The sequence below is a fragment of the Melopsittacus undulatus genome, chromosome Z, assembly GCF_012275295.1.
Source record: "Melopsittacus undulatus isolate bMelUnd1 chromosome Z, bMelUnd1.mat.Z, whole genome shotgun sequence".
Classification (NCBI taxonomy): domain Eukaryota; kingdom Metazoa; phylum Chordata; class Aves; order Psittaciformes; family Psittaculidae; genus Melopsittacus; species Melopsittacus undulatus.
The window spans coordinates 81,706,896-81,726,752 of NC_047557.1; the positions used below are offsets into that span (position 1 = coordinate 81,706,896).

General features: G+C 56.1%; 1 protein-coding gene across 9 annotated transcripts; it reads right to left on the bottom strand.

Moving 5' to 3' along the window:
• Window positions 1-1,629: 1,629 nt before the first annotated feature.
• KIFC3 (kinesin family member C3) lies at window positions 1,630-17,905 on the bottom strand. 9 transcript variants are annotated; one of them, XM_031051759.2, is made up of 21 exons: window positions 16,965-17,266; window positions 15,310-15,455; window positions 13,521-13,749; window positions 11,574-11,770; window positions 9,523-9,588; window positions 8,826-8,969; window positions 8,502-8,741; window positions 7,653-7,826; window positions 7,395-7,542; window positions 7,193-7,323; window positions 6,988-7,099; window positions 6,602-6,783; window positions 6,418-6,522; window positions 6,147-6,277; window positions 5,407-5,530; window positions 4,718-4,847; window positions 4,380-4,609; window positions 3,673-3,807; window positions 3,252-3,360; window positions 2,952-2,980; window positions 1,630-2,748 (listed from the first exon to the last, which is right to left on the bottom strand). In XM_031051759.2, the coding sequence occupies exons 1-20, from the start codon at window positions 17,059-17,061 to the stop codon at window positions 2,976-2,978; spliced, it is 2,835 nt and encodes a 944-aa protein (XP_030907619.1). In that variant the 5' UTR covers window positions 17,062-17,266; the 3' UTR covers window positions 1,630-2,748; window positions 2,952-2,975. The 9 variants fall into 9 exon arrangements, with proteins under 9 accessions (XP_030907619.1, XP_030907622.1, XP_030907621.1 ...); XM_031051762.2 differs by lacking the exon at window positions 2,952-2,980 and adding an exon at window positions 14,618-14,859 and having other exon boundaries at window positions 13,521-13,668; window positions 16,965-17,260; XM_031051761.2 differs by lacking the exon at window positions 2,952-2,980 and adding an exon at window positions 14,618-14,862 and having other exon boundaries at window positions 13,521-13,668; window positions 16,965-17,260.
• Window positions 17,906-19,857: the final 1,952 nt, after the last annotated feature.

Consider the following 19,857-nt stretch of genomic DNA (forward strand, 5'->3'; position numbering starts at 1 on the left):
GAGAGGCAGCACTGGCTGGGTTTCATTTGCTGAAAGCCCAGAGGAGGTTTCACTCTGCTGGGTATTCCCAGCCCAGAGAAGAATGTCACTGTGACTTGTCCTTCCCCCTGGCCTCATGCAGATGTCTTCTCTCCACCTGAGCTCCAGCAGGTCTCAGTGCAGCAGCAGGAGTTTGTATGGTTTTCTGTGAAGTCCTAAGCTAGGTGCTGGTGTTTGGGGGTGTAGGATACTGTTTTGGGCTCAAATGGTGGAGTCAGCAGGAATCGTAAAGTCCCATGCTGGTTTGGGTTGGAAGCTGTTGTAAAGCTCATCCAGTTCCAACCCCCTGCCATGGGCAGGAACACCTCCCACTAGACCAGGCTGCTCCAAGCCCCGTCCAACCTGGCCTTGAACACTGCCAAGGATGGGGCAGCCACAGCTTCTCTGGGCAACCTGTGCCAGGGCCTCAGCACCCTCACAGGGAAGAACTTCTGCCTAAGAGCTCATCTCAGTCTCCCCTCTGTCAGGTTAAAGCCATTCTCCCTTGTCCTGTCCCTACAGGCCCTTGTCCAAAGCCCCTATCCAGGTTTCTTGCAGCCCCTGTAGGCACTGGAGCTGCTCTAAGGTCTCCCCTTAAGGAGCCTTCTCTTCTCCAGGCTGAACCAGCCCAGCTCTCTCAGTCTGGCTCCAGAGCAGAGCTGCTCCAGCCCTCCCAGCATCTCCATGGCCTCCTCTGAACTCGCTCCAACAGCTCCACATCCCTCTTATGTTGTTGCCCCAGAGCTGCACACAAGACTGGCGGGGGGGGGGGGGGGGGGGGGGGGGGGGGCAGGGGGAATCTCTCCAGAGCACAACAGAGGGGCAGAATCCCCTCCCTAACCTGCTGCTCATGCTCTGGGGATGCAGCCCAGGACATTGGGGGGATCTGGGCTCAAGTGCACACTGAAGCTGGGTCATGTGGAGCTTCTCATCAGCCAACACCCCAAGACCTCCTCAGGCCTCCTCCATCCTGTCTCCTGCAGGCTGTGTTTGTGATGAGGATTGCTCCAACCCACGTGTAGAACCTTGGCCTTGTTGAATTTCATGAGGTTCGTATGGCCTAGCAAAAAAAAAGAAAAAAGCTAAAGCCAATCCCAATCTTGCTGATACTTCACCCAAATGTGGTCAAGATTTGGGAGTGGAGTGTCCTGCTCTCTATGGTTCTGAAGGTGGCTCATGCAGCAAGAGGCCCTGGCAATGTACAGTTGCAGGACAGCAGGACAGGGTCTGAAGATGCTGTGTACTTTGTGTGTGTCCTGCATGCACTGCTGCTGCCTCACCCAGAGCCTTTCTGGTGATGATCCCATGCCTGGACCCAACTGGGGTGTGATAAGGCCCCATGCCAGCGCCCAGGAGCCCCCATAGTGGGGAGAAGCATGAGGTAGAGCAGGACATTGCAGTGCTGGGGCTTACTTAGTGTTTGACAACTCCAACTGCTGGTAATGAAGGGAGGTGGGTAGCTGCAGCCTGGGCTCTATGGTGCCATGCTTTCCCAGGCACAGCTCCAAGAGGAAGCCAGTCATTGGCTTTCCCAGCTGTGAGGGAGATGCTGTGCCATGGGAAGGAGCACTCACCCATCCTGCTGCAGAAACAACAGCAGCACAGGAGGACTGGATTTAACAGTTTATTTGAAATAAGTCTTGTTACAAAACAGGCTTTATTATTATTATTAAAATACATAGAAACATCTAACCTTAAAAAAGGCTAAATTTATTCTTCCCTTTTTTGATTTATTTCTAATAGAATATGCTGTGGAAGAGCAAGAGGAGGGGAGCCAGTAGGAAGGAGCCATCAGTGCAGCCGGTCAGGTATGTGCAGCAGAAGAAAGCATACCCAAGAGTGGGTGCTCAGAGGTCTGAGGGGCAATGCCACCTCCTCCCATACCCCTGCCAGCCTTCATCCCCATATGTAAATCAAACAGCTTTTGGGCTGGAGGGTTAGAGGGATTTTTTGTTTGTTTTCTGCTTGTTTTCCATTCCAAGACGATGTAAACAGGGTATAAGTACTTCAAACACTTCCATATTGACCACGCTGTGATCGCTCTTGACAAGACAACTGCTAAAGAACTTTACAATAGCTTCATTTGAGACCGCTAAACCCATCCTGGTGCCATGTACTACTGTGCCAGGGCAGCACCAGCACGATGGGGAATGGCAGCTCAGCTCATGCATGGCACTGGGGTGCCTCCATGCAACAACAGGACTTGAGAAACCTACACAGGGAAAGAAGCTGCTAGGATTTGTTTTCTGGCTTAAAATAGTGCTGCTCTATAAGACATGAGGCAGCTGCCCCAATGCAGCCCCAAGCTGGACCCCCAGACACATTTCCAGGAGCTTGCCTGGCTCTGAGCACCCCCTCCAGCCAGATACCTCTAGAAACAAAGCTGGAGAGATGGAGGAAGCATGCAGGAGCTCCCACTCAGGCTAAATACATCCTTCCAGCAACAATGAAAGGTCACAGAGGCAAAGGTCTGAAGGGGCAGATCTCTGCCTAGCACCGTTATCCCCACTCTGCGATGGGGATTCGGCTGCTGGGAGACCCTGGCCCCGTGCTGCTTATGTAAGAGGTGCCATCACCCTCTGGTTGTGAGTCCTGCTGGGAAAGGGGATGGCACCCCAGCCTTTGTTTCTCCCAGCAGCCAGCTCTCAGTAGCACCATTTGGAGCCTGGTCCTGCAGCAGGTTTGGTGCCAAGGCTGGTACTTGTCACAGTGGCACAGGCCTCAGCTTCCCTGCAGGAAGAGAAGTGTGGGTCACAGGGGGCATGGCCATCGCTGCCCTGGCCCCATTGGCAGCATTCCAGCAGATGCTGCATTGCACTGGTCCCACAAGCACCCCATGAGCACCCCTGCAAGCAGCAGAGCCCAGCGCCCTTGTCCTGCCCTGTGCGGGGCCAAGCAGAGCCCTCCACCGGCTCCCGGCCACAGGCACTCACCTGGCAGCCACGGCTGCCCCTAATTCAGGCTGAAATTGAAGGGAGAAAGGTTCAGCCCATGGGCACCCCAGGCTGCAGATTCACAACGGGGCACTCCTGGGGAAGTGATAACCAAGCTTCCCATGGCTAATTAGCCAACAGTTAATGAGCTGATCACAAATCAGCTACCTCTCCACAACTGGCTTTGCCTGCCTGTGCCTGGCTGGGATGAGGCTGGGGGCAGGTGCCTGTGATGGTGATGGAGGGGCTCCGGCAGGGTATCTGGGGTGTAGAGCAGGGCTGGGGTGTCCCACCACCCACCTGAGGGTTGGAGCTTCCTGCGGATGGAGGCAGCACGGCCAGAGAGGTGCCCTGGGCTGGGGGACATGTGGGCCCGGCCAAGGGGTGCTGTGGTCCCCGAAGAGTCACCCTGGGAGGAGACAAAGGGGTAAAGCCCCAGGGTCAGCCCGTGCCAGTCCTCAGAGGGAAAGAACAGGGATGGGCTCATGGGCAATGTGGTGTCCAATTGTGCTCTGGGGTACCATGGGACTGCTGTAAAACAGTACTTGGAAGAGCCAGAGTGGCAGCATTGGCCAGATAGCACTGACTGGGGACAGCCTTTGTCCCACAAAGTGATGATCCCCAATGGATACGACCCAACAGCAAACAGCCCTGGGACCCAGATGGATGCAAAACAGAAGGAACCCACACACAGGAAGAGGAGGGGCAGCCCCTCATTTACCTCTAGCTGCTCCTGGCTGGGCCAGGAGCCCAGCTCAGCCTTGCGGGAGACAGGACCAAGCTCCACAGAGCGAACCCTCTCAGCAAACTTGAGGGAGCACAGTGTCTCACTGGTGTTCTTCTCAGCTGGGGACACCTGTGCATAGGCAGGAGTAGGCAGTCACTCAGACAGCTGCCTGCACCCCCAGGGCTGCCCTTCCACCCCAGCCAACACACCAGGTCATGTCCCGGCCAGATGCTATTATTAACCTGTTACTCCCAGGATAGCCCTGTCCAGTGTCTGATCTAGTCAGATCCCCTGTCACCAACTGCCCTTGCGAGAGGGACAGCCAGGAAAAGCTGCAGCAGGTGGCAGGGGGCAATCACAGGGCAAGGATGGAAGAACTGCCAGAGCCCAGCATCCTCCCAGTGGGAGACTGGGTAGGGAGATGTCAACATGCAAAGACATGGTGTGCATAGAGCCAGCACCCATGTGCAGGCAGGGAGGGCAGGAGTCCATCTTCCAAGTTCATCCCCCATCCCTTGGTCTCATCTGGGGTGCAGAGACAGTGACAGAGCTTCCCCTGGCCCCACGACATAGGCAGACCCCAGGGAAAAGTCTGGTCCCTCTCCAGCCTCCAGAATCCCTACTGCCCCCTGCAGCACTGGGACCAAACCCATTCCCAGACCCATACTGCTTCCAACAGGCACTGGGAGCCCAGCCCCTACCTGGACCATCATGAGGGTCTTGCTGTCGCCGCTGAGTGAGTCCTGCAGCAAGTAGGTCAGCTTCGAGTTGCGGAAGGGCACGTGACCCTGTCGGGAGCGCAGGGCATAGATGACGTCCCCCAGCGCAGAGAGGGACTTGTTGATGTGCTGTGCCTCTCGGAGCCGGCTGCCCTCTGCACCTGACCGCCCCACACGCTCCGATCCGGCCAGGTCTACCAGGTTCAGCTTCCCTGGGGACACACAGCAAACAAGCAGCCATGGCTGCCATCAGCCGCACACACCAGCTCAGGATCCACCGTTCCCCAACACCCCGGTGAGGGGCTTGCTCTGGGACCCACCTGTGGTGCGCAGCCCTGTGCTGCGGTCAAGCCCGCGGACGGTGACAATGAGGAGGGCATGGGAGCGGGAGCTGTGCTCATTCAGGTTGGTACACTCTGTTGCACGGTTGACGTGGCCAAACTCAAAGACCTGGTGGAGCCCAGGGAGATGGGGGGATGTGAAGCCAACCTGCTCCAAACCTACCATAAACTCCCTGCCACCCACACAACAGCACCCCACGAGGTGACTGGTCCATTGGGGTGATGACTGCTGTCAGGTCTCAGCCTGGGTGACACAGGGAAGACAGAGGCTGACAGCCAGGGCACTGCAGTGACAACCGTTATCCCACTAAATCCCCTGGGAGCCACCCAGACCCTACACTTTTATTTTTAAACCCCTGCAGCTCACCCATGGTTCAGTGGCTGTCACATCGCACCCAGGGACCTATTTTTATCTCTGTTGCTCCCTAGTGTTTCAGAAGTACTCCCAAACTGGGGGTCACACATTGCAGAGCCCCCCAGTGGCTGCCCCATCCCAACAGTGTTCAAGGCCAGGTTGAATGGAACTTGGAGCAAGCTGGTCTAGTGGAAGGTGTCCCTGCCTGCCTGTGACAGGGAGTTAGAACTGGATGAGCTTTAAGGTCCTTTCCAACCCAAACTAGTTTGGGATTCTGACTGTGCCCCTTGTACCTCTCCCTGCCTCTCTGCACCTTGTTGATGTCCTCCACGCTCTGCACCCTGAACTCTGTCAGCCCTGGCACGTAGAGCTGTCCGCTGCCATCAGGACACAGCTTGATCTCCAGCTTCTCCTGCGGTTCCTTCCCCAGCAGGTCCCTGGGTGAAGGGGTACCCGTTATTACCATCCCAGGGGGTCACAGGCAACAGCTCCCCTCTGGCACTGCAGCCCCTCCATGGCAGAGCTGTGACCCCAGGCTGCCAGAGCAGCTGGGTCCTCCTGGGATGCTGCACATCCCAGTCACAGCCGTTGTCTCTTGGCTTGCCACGTGCCCACACAACCCAGACCTAGTCCTTACTGCCATCCACATTACCCATATGGTTGCCTTCCCAACCTCCTCCCAGCCTGTGGCTGGGCTTGGGAAGAAAAGATTTCTTAGGCTCCCAGCTAGTAATTTCTAAATATAACATTTTAGGGGGGGGGGGAGGGTGTGGTGCTGGGGGAGGGAGGAGGGGGTTGCTCTGGCATCCGTGCCTGGGAGTGCTGGAAGGGCTGGGAGCCTCAGTAACAGAGCCTGAGGGAGTGTGCTCTGAAAGGGCAGCGTGCACGAAAACCCCCTAAAAAGTTCAAAATAAACCCTTGCACAGCCAAACCCAGAGCCCAGGGAACAAGCTGTGCAGCCAAGGCCCAGCTGCTGGGACAGGAGCAGAGCAGCGTGTGGTGATGCCCAGGTGAACTTTGGTGACCCATTAGAGCTTTTTCCCCTGCCCATACCTGAGGGACTCATTGTAGATCTCAGCAGCACTGACACTGATGGCATAGTCCCAGTCGGCCGCTTTGCCCCGCACCTCCGAGAAGAGGAGCTGCAGGGCCCGCTGGTTGATCCCTGGGTTTGCTGCTGTTCCCTGATGGATTGAGGTGAGAAATGGGGGAGGGCATGTGTCACCCTCTTTCATCTTATCCTGGTTAGGGGAGGGTGCTGAGATTGGGCACCACAGGATTGGAAGCCAAGAAAGAAGAGGGAAGCAAAGCCAGGCAAATTCACCTCCATTGTGTAGGTTTTCCCTGCCCCTGTCTGCCCATAGGCAAAGATGCAGACGTTGTAGCCATCGATGCAGGAAGTGACCAGGGCTTGAACCTCCTGAAAAACCTGGAGGGGAACCGAGGATGTCAGAAGAAGGTGGCTGTATCTCTCCCATCATGCCAGCAGTATGGACAGCAGCACCCACCTCCTCCTGTGATGCTTGTGGGGGGAAGACCTTATCCAGCTCAAAGGACACCAGCTTCCCCTTGTGCAGGAGGTGCAGGACACCATCATCGTTGGCATCAAAGGTTACTGCGTTGGCTGCTTCTGCACCCTCGCCGTCCTCCTTTGTAATGGGGCGGACCCGCCCGAAAACACGGATGTTTCCTTGGAGAAGGAGAGGGATGCAGGGATGGTGTCAGCTCCATCATTCCATAACCATCATACACTGGGCAGGCTGAGCGCTGCCAACCAATGCAGCTCATTGCCAACCCAAGCATCTTAGAAGGACCTCATGGTGCTGGGGTGCAGTGGGGTGGTGCTGTCCTGTTCCCTTCTCAGGGACACTTTCTCCTGTGATGGGACACACACCTTTGAGCCGCACCAGTTCATTGTGGCACTTCTTGCGGAGCTGCAGCTCGCGGCGGTACTTGCGCAGCAGCTCCCGGTTGGTGCTGTGCACCTCCTCGATGGCTTGGCTGATCTGTGGGGGATGGAGACCAGAGGCTCAGTGACACCCCCCACCAGCATCCCCACTGGCGTGGGGTGGTAGCCCTGGGAAAGGGGGGTATTTCACCTCAGCCCTGGCGCTCCGCAGGGTCTCCTGGAGGAGCAGAGGGAAGTCTCGGACTTGCCGCTTCAGGCTGTTGTAGTCATGGGTGAGAGTGCGCAGTGCCGGCTGCAGCGTCAGCAGGTTGGTCCGGACACCTGCAGGCAGGAGGCAGAGTGAGGGACATGTGGCACGACACCCCAGCCCCAGCCCCCCACACCCTCCTCACCTGCCAGGTTCTCATGCACTGCCTTCATTTCCACTTGAGCACGGGAAAACGCCTCCTCAATGGCGTGGTTCTTCTCCTCCTCCATTGCCTGCATCTCCTCCAGCATCTGCCCATGGGCTCTCTCCAGCTCAGCCTCGTACATCATGATCTGGTGGGAGAGAAGCAAAGAGGGGGATATGAGCCGTGAGCACTCACTGCTGCACCACAGCACACCGAGGCAGGCTGAGTGGTTTCTGTTTCCCTGCTTTGCACTCAGACCTGAGCTCGGAGTTGAGCCTCTGTCTTCTGGGAGTTCTGCAGCTGTTGCTCCATCTCCTTTAGCACCTGCCTCTGCATCCCTACCTGCTCCTGCAGGTACTGGTTTCGGGACTGGCTCTCACACAGGGCTTGTTTCATTTTGGCTGAGTCCACCTCCACTGTCTTGATGATGTACTGTGAGAGAAAAGCACCCAGAGATGGGGTGTACTGGGAACACCGCACACAGGATGGAGTTTTGGCTCATTTGTGGAACCAGAGCTGCACTGATGCATACAGGGCAGAAGGATGGGTGGCACTTGCAGGACACCCACTAGGCCTGTGTAGGCATTGAAACCCAGCTCCCCTAGCTTGGCCAGGAGACATGGATCAGAGGGACATGTATCAGATGCTGCAAGGGCTGGAGCAGCTCTGCTCTGGAGCCAGACTGAGAGAGCTGGGCTGGTTCAGCCTGGAGAAGAGAAGGCTCCTTAAGGGGAGACCTTAGAGCAGCTCCAGTGCCTACAGGGGCTGCAAGAAACCTGCAGAGGGGCTTCTGGACAAGGACCTGTAGGGACAGGACAAGGGGGAATGGCTTTAACCTGACAGAGGGGAGATTGAGATGAGCTCTTAGGCAGAAGTTTTTTCCTGTGAGGGTGCTGAGGTCCTGGCACAGGTTGCCCAGAGAAGCTGTGGCTGCCCCATCCCTGGCAGTGTTCAAGGCCAGGCTGGATGGATCTTGGATCAACCTGCTCTAGTGGAAGGTGTCCCTGCCTGTGACAGGGAGTTGGAGCTGGATAGGATTTTAAGGTCTCTTCCCACCCAAGCCAGGCTGTGAGTCTGTGATTCTATGGGGAGCCTCTCGGTGCTCACCTTTATCTGCTGGGGCTGGGACTTGAGGCTGGCGATGGTCTCCTGGCTGTCCCTCAGCCGTCGGCTAAGCCTCTCCTCCTCCTCAGCTTTCTCTGCCAGGGAGTCCTTGAGCCGCAGCTCCACCTCAGCCAAGCGGTTTGTTTTCTGCTGCACCTCCAGGTCCAGCTCCCCCAGCTTGGCTCTCGTCTCCTCTGCCTCCCGCTGAAGCTGGGACAGCCGCTCTTGCAGCCCGGCGTTCTCCTGGCCCCAAAGAGCACAGCCAACGCTGTGTCACCCATGGGTGCTCATCACCCTGCTGCCAAGCCACCGCTGCCAGCCACTCACCTGGAGGTGGGCACAGTCCCAGCACGGAGCCTGCTGCTGCCGCCGCAGCTCCCGCAGCTCCCCCTCGCACGTCTTCATCTCCTGGCGCAGGCGTTCGTTCTCGGCCGCAAGCAGATCCCGGTGCTTCTCCACGTCCGTGCTGCCCTGTGATGGGATGGGTGCGATGGAGCGGGTGCTTGATGCACTCTGAGGAGCCCCAGCCTGCAGCATCCCCCAGCCTACCATGCTGCGCCTGCTGCACCCAGGGAAGCCCTCATCTGCACATGGGAGACTCCCCCCAGCCTTCTGCATCCATAAAAGCCTCCACCTTGCTGCCCCCAGGGAACCCCCAGCCTCCTCCATCAGGGGAGCCCCAGCCTTCCATGTCACAGCCCCCTCACCCTGCCTGGGGACACCCCACTCTGCTGTCCCCAGGGGACCCCAGCCCACAGAGAATCTGTCACTTCCCACTGCAGGGTGACAGTGCTAGAGGGGTTAGCTTTGCCTGTCTGACAGTCCCCATTTGTGACGTTGCATTGGACAGAAAATCCTACAAACTTCTACCCCTCAGTGTCTCTCTCAGCTTGCAGGGTCCAAACTGCAACCCTGGGAAGGTTTCAGCCCTCCCAGGCCCTCCCCATTTGCCCCTTCCATCTCCCCACATCTCCCGCATCCCTCAGGGCAGGGGTGGCTCAGCCCCAGTGTGGTGGCAGCTCACCAGCTCCGAGCGCAGCCGCCCAATCTCCTGCGCCTGCTCCAGGAGCTTTGCCTTCAGAGCTTCAACCTGTCAACACAGGCAGGGTTAACCGGGAGGCATCTCAGCAGCGTTTGGAGGAGACCCCGTGGTGCCACGCCGGCCACCAGTCTGGCTCTCACCTTTGTTATGCCTTAATTTTCCACCTTGCTCTGAGCGCCTGATTCACATGAGCTGATTAAAACAAGCCTTAATGAAAGGCCTGCTTCGACCTTGTTTGACCATGTGTGTAATTTGTCCATGTTGAGCATTAGCAGAAACCATTATTAAAGAAGAAAAAAAAAAAAGGCAAAAGCAGCATCTTTGGAGAAGGAAGAAAACAAATCTATCCATAATTGTGCTTCAAGAGCCTGGAGTGCCCGTCCTGCAATGCAGCTTCATTTTGCCTTCTCTATTTTTCTTTCTAGGAAAGTTATCTTTGGAGAAAGAGGAAGCAGGAACCCTTCCAGAAGTCCCCACATCCCAGTCTGACAGGAGGATGCTCCCCAGGCAAACCCCTCACTTGGACAAGGCAGACTGCCACTCCATCCCAACAACCAGCAACTGGGCCTCCATGGACCATCATTTAGGAACTGCTGATTAATGGGATACTAAATTAGGAACAATTTCTTCCCCAAAGGGTGCTCAGGCATTGGAACAGGCTGCCCAGGGCAGTGGTGGAGTCACCATCCCTGGAAGTGTTCACAAACCATGTAGCCAAGGCTCTCTGTGACATGGGTTAGTGGTGGCCTCAGCAGTGCTGGGCAATGGTTAAACTTGAAGATCTTAAAGGTCTTTTCCAACCAGGCTGATTCTATGATCCTATGATTCTAATCACAGCATGGATGTGCTGACACAGTGCTGCAGTTAATGACAATCAGTTATTAGGGCACACCCTCGCAGGGACAGGGCAGCTCCGGCACACTCAGCACAGAGTGTGAGTACCGTGGGAGAGCTCTGCGTGCTCACAGTGACAAGCCGGGGAAGGGGACTGCTCCCTGTGGCATCAGGAGCCCCTGATTGTGTGTTGTGTACAGCAGCCTTGCACTTGAGTGGGAAAATCCCATTTCCATGCTCAGGAAGGCAGATTATTAAGGCATTTTTAAGACACACACACCAGAGCTTGCTCACCACTCCCTGTGCCAGCAGCACCCCAAAATAGACCTCCATCTCCTACCTGTTCAGGCATCTCCGGCTGCATCCTGCTCTCTGGAGATGACAGAGATTCCTTGGCAGCTGGATCCGGCTGAAGCCGTGGTCCAGCCATGCCCAGGCTTTGGAAGTTTGGGTAGGCGCTTTGCTCTGTGCTTGCTGCCGAAGTGGCTGGCGTGGGGCCGGATCCTGCCAGCGCTCACGCTTGTGTCATGCAGAGTATGCCAACCAAATGCAGGACAATTACCTCCGCCTTTCTGACACCCGTGGAACAAGCAGAACCTGACTGTAACAGCTTCCACAACAGCCACATGCAAATGCCTTTATGAGCAGCCGGAATTTCTATCTCCCTGAGATGACCCAGGTCCTCACACTGAGGATGCAGTCACGGTGCTGTGGGATGGATCTGAGGAGGGTTCTGGTGATGGCAGCCTAAACGCTCTCCCCTTTGGCAGACAGCTCTGTGCCTTCACATTCACTTTCCATCTCCTGACTGTGAAGTCACTAAAATTAATCTGCCACATCAGCCTAACGAACTTGTACTGCTCTGGGAGGTTGGACGATGGCTGCAGGGCTGTGACCCTCATTCCCAAAGCCCTCCCTGCCACGTCATACCCAAGGAGCTGCGTGCCCTCACCAGCATCATCCCGGTGTCACCACAACATCAAACAAGGGGCTGCAAGCATCCCGAGGGAAGCGGAGCCAAAGCTGATGGGATGCCATCAGGAGCACCCAGCTCATCCCCATGCACAATGCTTCGTGAAGTCCCACACTCCTTCCAAGCATGACCCTCACTAACTGCAAGCCACAGTGCTCCAGCCAAGCCACAGCTTGAAGCTGCGGACCCCAACAGACTCTCTTGTGTTGCCCTGTCCCTGCCATACCTGGCCTTGCAGCTGGAGAGACAGGGAAAGCTCATCATTCTCCCGGGCAGCAAGCTTCTCCTGCAGCCCCAGCAGCTGCTCCTGAAGCCGCATCTTCTCCTCCTGCAGATGCGCCATGGAGGCCATCATCTTCTGGATCACTGGGAAGGGCCGACCCGCCGGCAGACTGGCACGTTTCCCACCACAAATCCTCCCTCCTGCAGTGGGAGCAAAGATGGAGCCTCTCAGGACCCGTCTGCCTCCCTGGGGAACAGGGCACCAGCTATGGGGAGAATCCCAGGAGCTGCAATGGAGATGGGACTGTAGGAAACAGGACTTGCAGCAGTCCCATGGAGAGCAGCAATGTGCCAGGAGGTACATCCTGCATGCCATGGTGCTGATTGTGGCCAGAAGCACAAACAGTCTGAGTCCCTGGGAGAGGGTGGGATCCAAAGGGTTATGCTGATGCCAGCAGAATATCCTAGGCCGTAATACTGAGTGTCTGCCCAGGCCACCGCGCCGTGACCCAGCCCCATCACATGCCAAGGTGCTGCTGCCTCACTCAGAAAACAACCGCCTTCACCATGGCTCTGATTCACGCCAGCATCGTCCTTACTGCATGAGCAGGTGCCGGTCAAAAACCAGGATGTGATCACGTTATTAAAGACTGCATCATTACACACAAACATAATGGAAGCCAAATTAAAATGAGATGGGTACCCTGGTCGGCCGTGTTGCCTAATCCTTGTGCGTTGAGCTTCCCAGCCTCCTACTATTACTTTAAACATGGTCTCTGTGCATTAATGGGGCCACTGGTGCTGACAGAAGCCAACCTGGCTGTACATCAGAGCGTGCCAAATGAATCCCTAAATGACTTGGTAGTTCTCAAGAAGAAATGAGCTGGCCTGACTCATTCCCAATGTGGGGATGAGGCACTGCGATGGGCAAACTGGCAGCCAGTATCCTGGCTGTCCGGCGCCGTTCACTGCTTGCCATGGATTTCAGCTGCTGCCACCAGAAACCTTGAGGTTTTCAAGGCAGGAGGTGATGCTGGGAACTACTTTGCTGCCTGCAGGAAGATGCTTCATAGGAAACATCCTGAACACAAGAAGCAAGACTTTCTTTGTCTGTGAATCAGACTTGCTACCTTTCAAATGAGTTAAAGAGCCAGCAGAGTGGACAGAAAATGAAACGCTGGCACCAAACCATGACTCTGCTGTCAACTATATGCCATGGGACTTATCCAGCAATGTCTGTGGAAATGATTGCTGGGTTTTGTGTCCCTGACTTGGGCTGAATATCCTGGAAGTGTGACAACAGACGCCAGCTTCTCTTTCTTTCCACACCAAAAGCTCAGCCCAGCTCAGGCAGAGGACTGTGATGTCCCCTTTGAACCCAGCACACACAAAACCTACACCAACACTTCTAAAATTAACAGGAATGCCAGCTCTCACTCCTTGGGGAGCGTACAGGATAAGACAAGATTACAGGAGGCACAAGGGCTCTGCACACATCATCCACCCTAATCCCAATTATGGGATGGAAGGCAGAGCCAGGTTCAAAGCCACAGCACTCAGCTGCAAGTCAAACTGTCAGACAGGGGTGATCCTGCATGGGTAACATGCTCCTCCTTGCTCTAACACCTTCCTCCTGTGAGAGCATCCTAGGGAGAGGAGCTGCTAGAGGGATTCCCCAGCCCCAGCATTTCCAGAAGTGTTACATTTTCCTTCAGAGGGAAGTAGGTTTTGCTGGTGCTCACTGGCTCTGTTCACCCTGTTAAATAATTCATCTGTGGCCCTGTGCCACCTGGCAGTTGCCTGGTGTTTGATTTCTACCAACATCCAGTATCTCCCCAGTCAAAAGAGAAGAGGTCCTCCTGGTACCTGCTGGCAGGTTCCCTGCACCCATTCCATCCCATCCCATCCCTCCTCCTGAGTGCCCACCACTGCATCCCCGCTTACCCCTCACCTGTTTTCTCCAAGTCCATGGTGGGGGCTGCCTGTCCTGGGGTGGCTACTGATGATGTGCAGGGAGATGCCCGCAACTTCTTGGAGGCCAGTGTCAGGGCCCGGGGCTGACGTTCCTCCCGCTGCTGCTCTGATGACTCCCACTGGGCCTGTGTCCATAAGAAACAGGATGGGGACCTGAGATGCAGCAACTGTGCACGACATGGATCTGGCAGCGTCATCTCACCAGGCTGGCCAGGAGGAGAGAGCAGAGAGGACATTCCAGAGGACAGGCTGAGAACATTTGGGCTGTTCAGCCTGGAGAAGGGAAGCTGCGTGGAGACCTCAGAGCAGCCTTCAAGTATCTGAAGGTGCCTACAAGGATGCCAGTGAGGGGCTCTTCATCAGGGACTGTAGCAATGAGACAAGGGAGGATGGCTTTAACCTGACAGAAGGAAGACTGGGATGAGCTCTTAGGCAGAAGTTCTTCCCTATGAGGGTGCTGAGGCCCTGGCACAGGTTGCCCAGAGAAGCTGTGGCTGCCCCATCCCTGGCAGTGTTCAAGGCCAGGTTGGATGGGGCTTGGAGCAACCTGCTCTAGTGGAAGGTGCCCCTGCCCATGGCAGGGGATTGGAATTGGATGAGCTTTAAGGTCCCTTCCAACACAAACCAGTCTGGGATTCTGTGACAGGACAGGAGGGCCAGGGGAAACCCTCCCTCCAAGGGATTTCAATGGTGAGAAGCTGCTGCGATGGACTTAAAATGTTTCTTTCACTTATCCCCACAAACATCTCCTTCCCTCAGCTTGCTCATGCAGTTACTCTGATTAGTACCTATTTTTTTCTCTATCTCCTTAAAAAACACCATATCCTGGCTTGCAGGCAGCACTGGATATGAAGCTGCCTGCTGGTGAGCCATGGCTCAGGTGGGAACACCATGCCCTGTGGGACAGAGCACAGCTCAAGAGAAAAAATGCAGAGAAGAAACTGAGATGAAGGGAAAGGAATATACAGAAGATCCCAAATTCTGTACCTATCGGATGTATCACCAGCTCACAGGGAAAGAAAAATAAACCTGTTTTTTCAATCACTATTTATAAAAGCACTGTAGTGCGGATACCTTTGGAATGCTGAGCTGCCGATCGGTGGAGCTCCTGGAGCTGATCCCTGCCCTGCTCAAACTTATACCTTATCTCAGAGCCTGTGGCCTCATACTGCGGGCAGAGATGCCGGGAAACCTGCCTCACCCCATCAGACGGATGAACAGTCAGCAAATATTTGAGAACGATTTGGAAGATGCGTGTCTGCCGTGCCTCTACCTTTAAGACTTCTGAGGGTTTTGCCGGAGGGAATGCATCAAGACTGCTGTGAGATAAGAAGATGTTTTCCTTCTTGTCAAAGAAGGGAAATTTAAATTATTTGCCCGAAGCCCAGGATGAACTGGTGGCATCAACACCAGTATGAAGTGTCCTGACTCTCCCCTGACACAGCAGCCTTCCTCCTCCTTCACCTCGCTGCAAACACCATCTCAGGATGCTGCATTTTCTTATCTGCCTTGAGCGCTCCTGCCCACATGACCCAGAAGTGACCCAGGAGATGTTATTCTAGGCTGCTCCCCAGCATTTTTTGATGCCCTCCTTCTGACTTCCTGGAAATACTCTTCCCTCCCCACCCAGGCAGCAGCTTTGCTCCAGGTGCATGACACCAGTGCTGGTGCATGACCCTGGCTGTGGTAATGGGGAGCTCCCACTGAGGGACAGCCCCACAAGATGTGGGGTGTCTTTCCCACCACCCCAAAAATGCCATCCTCACCTGCAGAGCCAGGCAGAGCCCACAGGGCTTTGGAGCGTCCGGCCAGCTCACACTGAGGGTTTTACGGTGAACCAGGGCAGGCGGCAGAGGAACCTGGCCAGAGGTGTCTGCTCCACTCCCAGCGATGAGCGTGTCCCGCCCAGGACCTGAGATGGGGCAAAAAGCATCCCTAGATCAACCCGAGATCCCCAGAGGGACACGGCCTTCAGCCTCACTCAGCAAACCCACCTCCTCCTCCCGGATGCCGCCACAGCACTGGGGTGGCACAGGCACTGCATGAGTTTTATCGAAAATATTAATTATGTTAATTAGAAAAATTAGCCCTTCAGGGGGCGGAGACAACCAGTAATGACAACTCAGGGTGTAGCAACCACCTCTCTGCAGGACCAGATCTGTCCCTTACTGGGGACACCACTGCCACCCCTGCCCCTCATCAAGCCTTTCCACTTCCTACAACCCCATTGTGGAAAAGCTGCCAGCGCCAGCTTGCATCACTGAAACCACACGGATGGACCCTGCTGTTACCTCCCTTCACTGCTCCTAAGTATTTCTTTCATTTGTCATGCAGCCAAACCCAAAGGCAGACGGGGAAGAAATTCTGAGCTGCACAGAAGGAAAACAGATCTTGAAGATCTTTTACCCTTAACTGTGCCCTCCTTTGCCACAGGAGAACTGGCTGGTGAGGGCTACATCCCAAAGGGAAATGTCTGGGGACACTGTGCCCCTTTCCCATCTGCCACTATTGCAGGCAGCCAAATGGTATCTCTGTCAGGCAAGAAAAAAACAACGACCCACAAATGAAACTCCATCAGTGCAGGTTTTTTCCCTAAAATCCTCTGGAGGAGCGTGGGCCAGAGGTGGAAGCAGCACCTGGAGGGAGATGTGCGTCGATGAAGTCAGCCCATTGCTCTGGACTTCTTCCCAGCCTGTAATTAACCATAACACGTCTCGCGCACTGTGACAATCAAGTGCTTCCAAAAAGAATGCCCGGATAAAGGTGCTGCGATCCTCACCCTGACGTGAGCAGCAGTAGCCAACAGGCAGAGGAAGCCCTGGAAATCCAGGGTTTGGCTGGGCTGGCCCCAGTGCCAGGGAAAAGCAGCGCACAGATAAACGGCCGCCAGCACAAAGGGCTGGAGAACACTCAAGCCAACAGAAGAAAAAGCTCAAACAGGGGGGTTCAGCCTCCCCCTTTGCCGAAACCCACCCAGCACCTCCGGCAAGGAGGCAGGAAGGGCTGTTTCACGACAAACGGCTGCAGGCTGGGGCAAGCTGCCACCCGCCTGCCTGTGAAACAGCCCAGAGTAAAAACCTCGACTGAACTCACCTCCGGGCTCAGTGCACCGGGACGGACAAGGAGGCTCCCGAGGAGCCGAGGCCTGGGAGAAACGAGGGCCCCGCGTCTTGCTCCAGTTTCTTATTTACATGCTAAATTCTGACGTTTCTCCTTCAGCTTACGGCTCAGAAGCGCCAGCAGGGAGATGAAGGCCGCCCTCTCTGCTCACCCCAGAGGCTACCAACGCCTTTGCGCCCGCTTCCGAGTCTCCATTTCTCAAATCCCGAGTTTCATCCAGAAAGAAATGTGAAAAATGCAGGCTGGCCTGTTCCAGGCCTCTTCCTCCCCAGGCGTGAGGAAGGGCGTGAGCTGAACTCACCGTCCCGGGGAAGGTCCCTCCAGCAGGCTTTTGCGGATCCCGGATCCCAGGTAGTGAGGGATGTGATCATGGCACGGGGGTCCTGAGCACAGCACATCTGCAGACCAGCGCAAGGAAAGACATCTCAGCCTGCCTCAGTTTCCAGCCGGGACAGCCCAGGGGACAGGGCTGGAGCAAACCGCGACGGCAACGCCGGCCCCGACTCCCGCTGGAAGTTGCATCAATCCCCATTCCACTCTCGGGACCCGGGCACTGAAAGCCCCGGGCTCCCTCCGTGCTCCCGGCGGATGTGACATAAACCGTCCCTGTAATTAATTTACTCATTCCTGAAGCCTTCCCAGGCTCCTCCTAACTGCGGACCGGGCGTTATGTATTCATTAACTCCGGACCGCAGGCAGCCCCGGCCGAGGGCCCGGCAGCCCGCGCCGATCCTCACTGCCGGGCTCGGGCGGGTACCACAGCGCAAAGACCTGGGGTTCCTCGAAGCGCACTCGGACCCCGGGCGCCGCCCCCAGCTCCCCGCCGCGGGGGTCCCTTGTCCTCCCAGCTGGCGGCACCCGGGGCGGGAAAAGCAGCGCCGCGGGCCCGGTCCATTTCCCGGTGCCGGTGCACAGAAGGCGCAGCCCCGCCCAGTGCCCCCCCGGTCCCGCTGCCGGTCCCGGTACACAGAGACCCGGTAGTGCCCCGCCCAGCTCCGCGCCCCGGCGGTCCCGGAGCGGGTCTTGGAGTCGGTGCCACTAGCACCGCCCGCTGCAGGCTAACGGGGAACCGCGGTGTCGCCGCTGCCCCTCAGACAAAGAGAGCCCCGCTCCGGTCCGGTCCAAACCCTCCCCCCTCCCGGCGGTGCCGGTACGGGTGCCGTGGGACCACTCACCGACCGCGGGACAGCGACGGCGGCGGAGCCATCCGGAGCCAGACACAGCTGCTGCCCCTCCCTCTCGGGCACTTCTGTAACGGAAACGCCGAGCTCCGCCCCGTTCCCATTGCCATGGAAACCCCCGAGACTCCCCTCTGAAGGCCGCTCCCCCCGCACCTGCAGCACGGGGCTGGGGCGGGACAAGAGCCTTGGAGCTCCCGCTGCTTCTCCTGTGCCGCCATGGCCCCTCTCGCCGGAGCCCTCGAGAGCTCAGGGTGTGCCGGTCCCCCCTTGTCAGAGCCGGGGGGAGCTCCCGAGGTGTCCCTCGCCCTTCCCAGCTCGGTCCCGGGGCTCTTCAGGGGCCCTGGTCTGTCGATGCCCTCTTCCGCCTTGCTCGCAAAGTCGGAGCACCCGCAAGCACTGATGCCGATGCACCCCAGGCTCCACGTGGCCCTGGAGAGACAGATTTCATAGGGAAAACCACGTGTTTCCAACCCACAGGCATGAGAAAAACAGCACAGGGTGCCCCGGGACGTCTCCAGAGGGCCTGGCGTGGAAAGGCAACAAAAAGTTCTGCTTGAAAGATAATTTATATACACGTTTTTAGGGTTTGATTTGTATCTACCTGTGTGCCCTGCACGTACCATCAGTACCATCAGTATGTTAATGGCTGGTTTGGGTGACACAAGTTACTCATGACTTGCTCATGGTAATTAACTGGCATTACCAGATATTTCCCACAACAAAACTTGAAGTGGCACCATAGCCGCAGTGGGGGCCCCGTGCTGGTGGCTCACATCCCCACGCTGGGGTATGCGGGTGCTGCACAAGTTCAGGGGTGCGGGGTGGGGGTCCCATGGGAGATGCAGCTTTAGCGCCAGCCCTGCAGGCTCTGCCTGCAGCAGGTTTGCTCCCTTCACACATGTATCCTCCACCTCCCCACTGCTCTGCTGTGAGAGCCTTTCACTCCCCTTAGCTGGGTTTGGAGCAGGGTTTGGCCTTGTCCTTTCATCCCAGGGTCTCCCTCGTGGGCATTCTCAGAGACCTCTACTAGGACACTGTCCCATCCCCTTCCACCAGCCAGTCCCATGGGTGGGGGGGGTAATGGGGAATCACTGGGTGGGGGGCACAAATCACTGCAGCCACTCACCCCAGGAAAAGGGGTGAGAAGGATCGCCTCCATGTCCCCATGCTCCTGCACAGCTTCTGTTCTCTGAGAAGCAAACAGAGACTGAGATGAGATCTCAGGCAGTTCTTCCCTGTGAGGCCCTGGCACAGGTTGCCCAGAGAAGCTGTGGCTGCCCCATCTCTGGCAGTGTTCAAGGCCAGGTTGGATGGGGCTTGGAGCAACCTGGTCTAGTGGAAGGTGTCCCTGCCGGTGGCAGGGGGTTGGAACTGGATGAGCTTTGTGGTTCCAACCCAGATCAGTCTGGGATTTACAGAGCCCTCAGTGTGCATGGGAGTACATGTGTGTGTCTACAGACATGCATGCGTGTGTGCCCATAGAGGCTCTGCGTTATGGTCTTATGCATCAACACCCTGATCATGTGCAGCTCCTTTGGCTAGTTTGATGATAATATTGACACGTATCAAGTTCCCTTCTACTTTCCAATAGCAGCTGGAATGTTGTGTCATCACTGTCTTCGTATATAAGCTGTAAGAGTGAAATAAATGTTTATGTAAATGACTTTAACTGGTAATTAATTTCCTGATTTTTGAATGCTTCCGTTTTTTAATGTTATTGCAATTATGCAATGCACATAAGTTGCATCAATTACATTAAACAAGTCTAAATTAACCAGACATATGTGTGAATTTCCCAGTTTAGAAAAATAACTTAATGAATAAGCATGAAGCAAAACTGGAGATTCAGAAAGGGATTTTGTGCCAAAAGCTATACTCAAAGGGTTACCTGAGAGCACTGAAACACCCTCCATGCAGGGCTGCTGGTGAGGACAGTATGGCATTGCAGCAGCCGCAGCACACCAGGGACAGGATCCCTAGGGATCCAGAAACAAGGGTTTTTAGGGCTGGATG

What these genes read in the sequence shown, in the direction of transcription:
- KIFC3 (XM_031051758.2), bottom strand. Translation starts at nt 17,061, where the DNA reads ATGTGCTGTGCTCAGGACCCCCGTGCCATGATCACATCCCTCACTACC. An exon ending in TGCGGAGCGCCAGGGCTGAG is followed by an intron (nt 7,100 to 7,192) that starts GTGAAATACCCC and finishes CATCCCCCACAG; the next exon opens with ATCAGCCAAGCCATCGAGGA. An exon ending in CAGGAAGCTCCAACCCTCAG is followed by an intron (nt 2,749 to 3,251) that starts GTGGGTGGTGGG and finishes CTCTTCCTGCAG; the next exon opens with GGAAGCTGAGGCCTGTGCCA.